This window comes from Charadrius vociferus, unplaced genomic scaffold, assembly GCF_000708025.1.
Source record: "Charadrius vociferus isolate BGI_N301 unplaced genomic scaffold, ASM70802v2 scaffold407, whole genome shotgun sequence".
Taxonomy (NCBI): domain Eukaryota; kingdom Metazoa; phylum Chordata; class Aves; order Charadriiformes; family Charadriidae; genus Charadrius; species Charadrius vociferus.
This window is the reverse complement of record NW_009649852.1, coordinates 1,667,401-1,669,255: the sequence shown is the minus strand read 5'-3', so window position 1 is coordinate 1,669,255 and position 1,855 is coordinate 1,667,401. Positions and strand designations below refer to the sequence as shown.

The 1,855-nt window shown below is 46.0% G+C and overlaps 1 protein-coding gene across 1 annotated transcript in view; it reads left to right on the top strand.

The window, feature by feature from the left end:
* The window catches only part of SLCO2B1 (solute carrier organic anion transporter family, member 2B1), a 53,139-nt gene that overhangs the window by 37,592 nt on the left and 13,692 nt on the right, over positions 1-1,855 (top strand). Inside the window, exon 8 of the mRNA XM_009891002.1 lies at positions 1,161-1,325. Coding sequence (XP_009889304.1) covers positions 1,161-1,325 — 165 coding nt within the window. The remainder of the gene's footprint in view (positions 1-1,160; positions 1,326-1,855) is intronic.

Sequence of the window (1,855 nt, the reverse complement as noted above, 5' to 3'; positions counted from 1 at the left end):
CAGAGGGGCACAGTCCCCCCTCGCCCTGCTGGCCACGCTGCTGGGGATGCAGCCCGGGATGCTGGGGGCTCGCTGGGCTGCCAGCACACGTTGACGGCTCATGGAGAGCTTCTCACCCACCAACACCCCCAGGTCCTTCTCCTCAGCTGTGCCGTCAATTCCATCTCAATGTTCAGGGTTGCTTGAGCACATCAGCCAAGCTCAATTTTTTTAGATCAAGATGCTTCATTTAGAGTTTACTTAGGAAGCATTTCTTCACTGAAAGGTTCGTCAAGCACTGGAACAGGCTTCCTAGAGAGGTGGTCGACACCCCACGCCTACGCAGTGTTTAAGAGGCATTTGGACAGTGCCCTTAATAACTTGCTTTAACTTGGTCAGCCATGAATTGGTCAGGGAGTTGGACTACGTGATTGTTGTAGATCCCTTCCAACTGAAAATATTCTATTCTATTCTATTCTATTCTATTCTATTCTATTCTATTCTATTCTATTCCATTCTATTCCATTCCACTCCACCCTACTGATTCCGAGGCCTCCAACAATTTCCCATTGCACTGGCACAGACAGACCCGTTATATGCTGTCTCTGTACACGTGTGTTCAGGGCAGTTCCCAGTCTCAACTGCACAGGCTTCAGCAGAAATTAACCATGATCAACCTTAGCAGCAAATCAAAAGGATTTACAGATGCGGAGGTGAGCTCTGCAGGGATGGGATGTGTCCAGAGAGGGTTTGCTCTCTCCTGACGTTCACTTTGAGTCTGGGCATGCTTTGCACTGAAAACCCTACTTTTTTGCTTCATCTGTTGCAGCAACTAACTTTTGCCATTGATTCACCCATCCCACAGCTAGTTCCTGAAGGACCGTCGGCTGCCCTCCCTCACCCTGTTTTGTCATTCTCAGGTGTTTAATTTTTACAATGTCCATGATCCTGACATTGTAATATCCAAATGGTCACACAATCAAGCCCTGAAATGACAAACCCTGAAAGCACACATTCTGCCCCTTTGTAAATGAAATGTTCGGAAGATTTTTTCACCACTCCAAAAGAGTTAATTCTGCACAAAAAAATGTAGGAAAACTCAAGGTTTTGCCATTTTCCATGGATTAATATTTTGCTGTGTGCCTCCTCTATATGCAACGGGTTTCCCGTTTTCCTTTCAGATTTTCCTCTGGTCCTGCTGAGGAACCTGCGCCACCCCGTCTACCTGCTGGTGGTGTTGGCTCAGGTCAACCTCTCCGCCATGGTTGCTGGTTTAGCAACGTTCATGGGGAAGTTCCTGGAGAGACAGTTCTCCCTCACGGCGTCCTTGGCCAACATGATCATCGGTGAGTGTTGCTGTCAACGCTTGGCAGCTTTTGAGCACCTCTTAGAAAATAATCTAGAGATTACTAAGAAGCACCTCTTCCTCTGGAGCTGCCAGGCTCCTTCCATTACCTACAGACAGACGTGGCATCAGGTCCTTGCCAATATGATTTCTCAGCTACTATCTACCTTCCTTCCTTTACATTGCGGCCTGAGCTTGCTAGAATAAAACCTCTTAAGACCTGGAGAAATGTTTGTTATCTAAAGCTGTTTGCTATAATTAAGGAGAGGACACCAACTCATTCCATCAAGGGGGCAAAGAAGCACCAGATATGAATTGTGCACGTTTCTGTGGCGGGGATTACTTTACATCAATCATTGGGTTAAGGGTCTTTAAAATAATAGATAGTCAATAAAATTAAAAACTGCAGAAACGTATGCGTGCATTTGGAAGACACTTTGCAGCAAGAGACGAGTCAGGCTGGTTTCATAATCATGTCTAAACTCTTCAAAATGTTTGCTATAGTCAGACTAATTGCTTGTAACGGTTGGG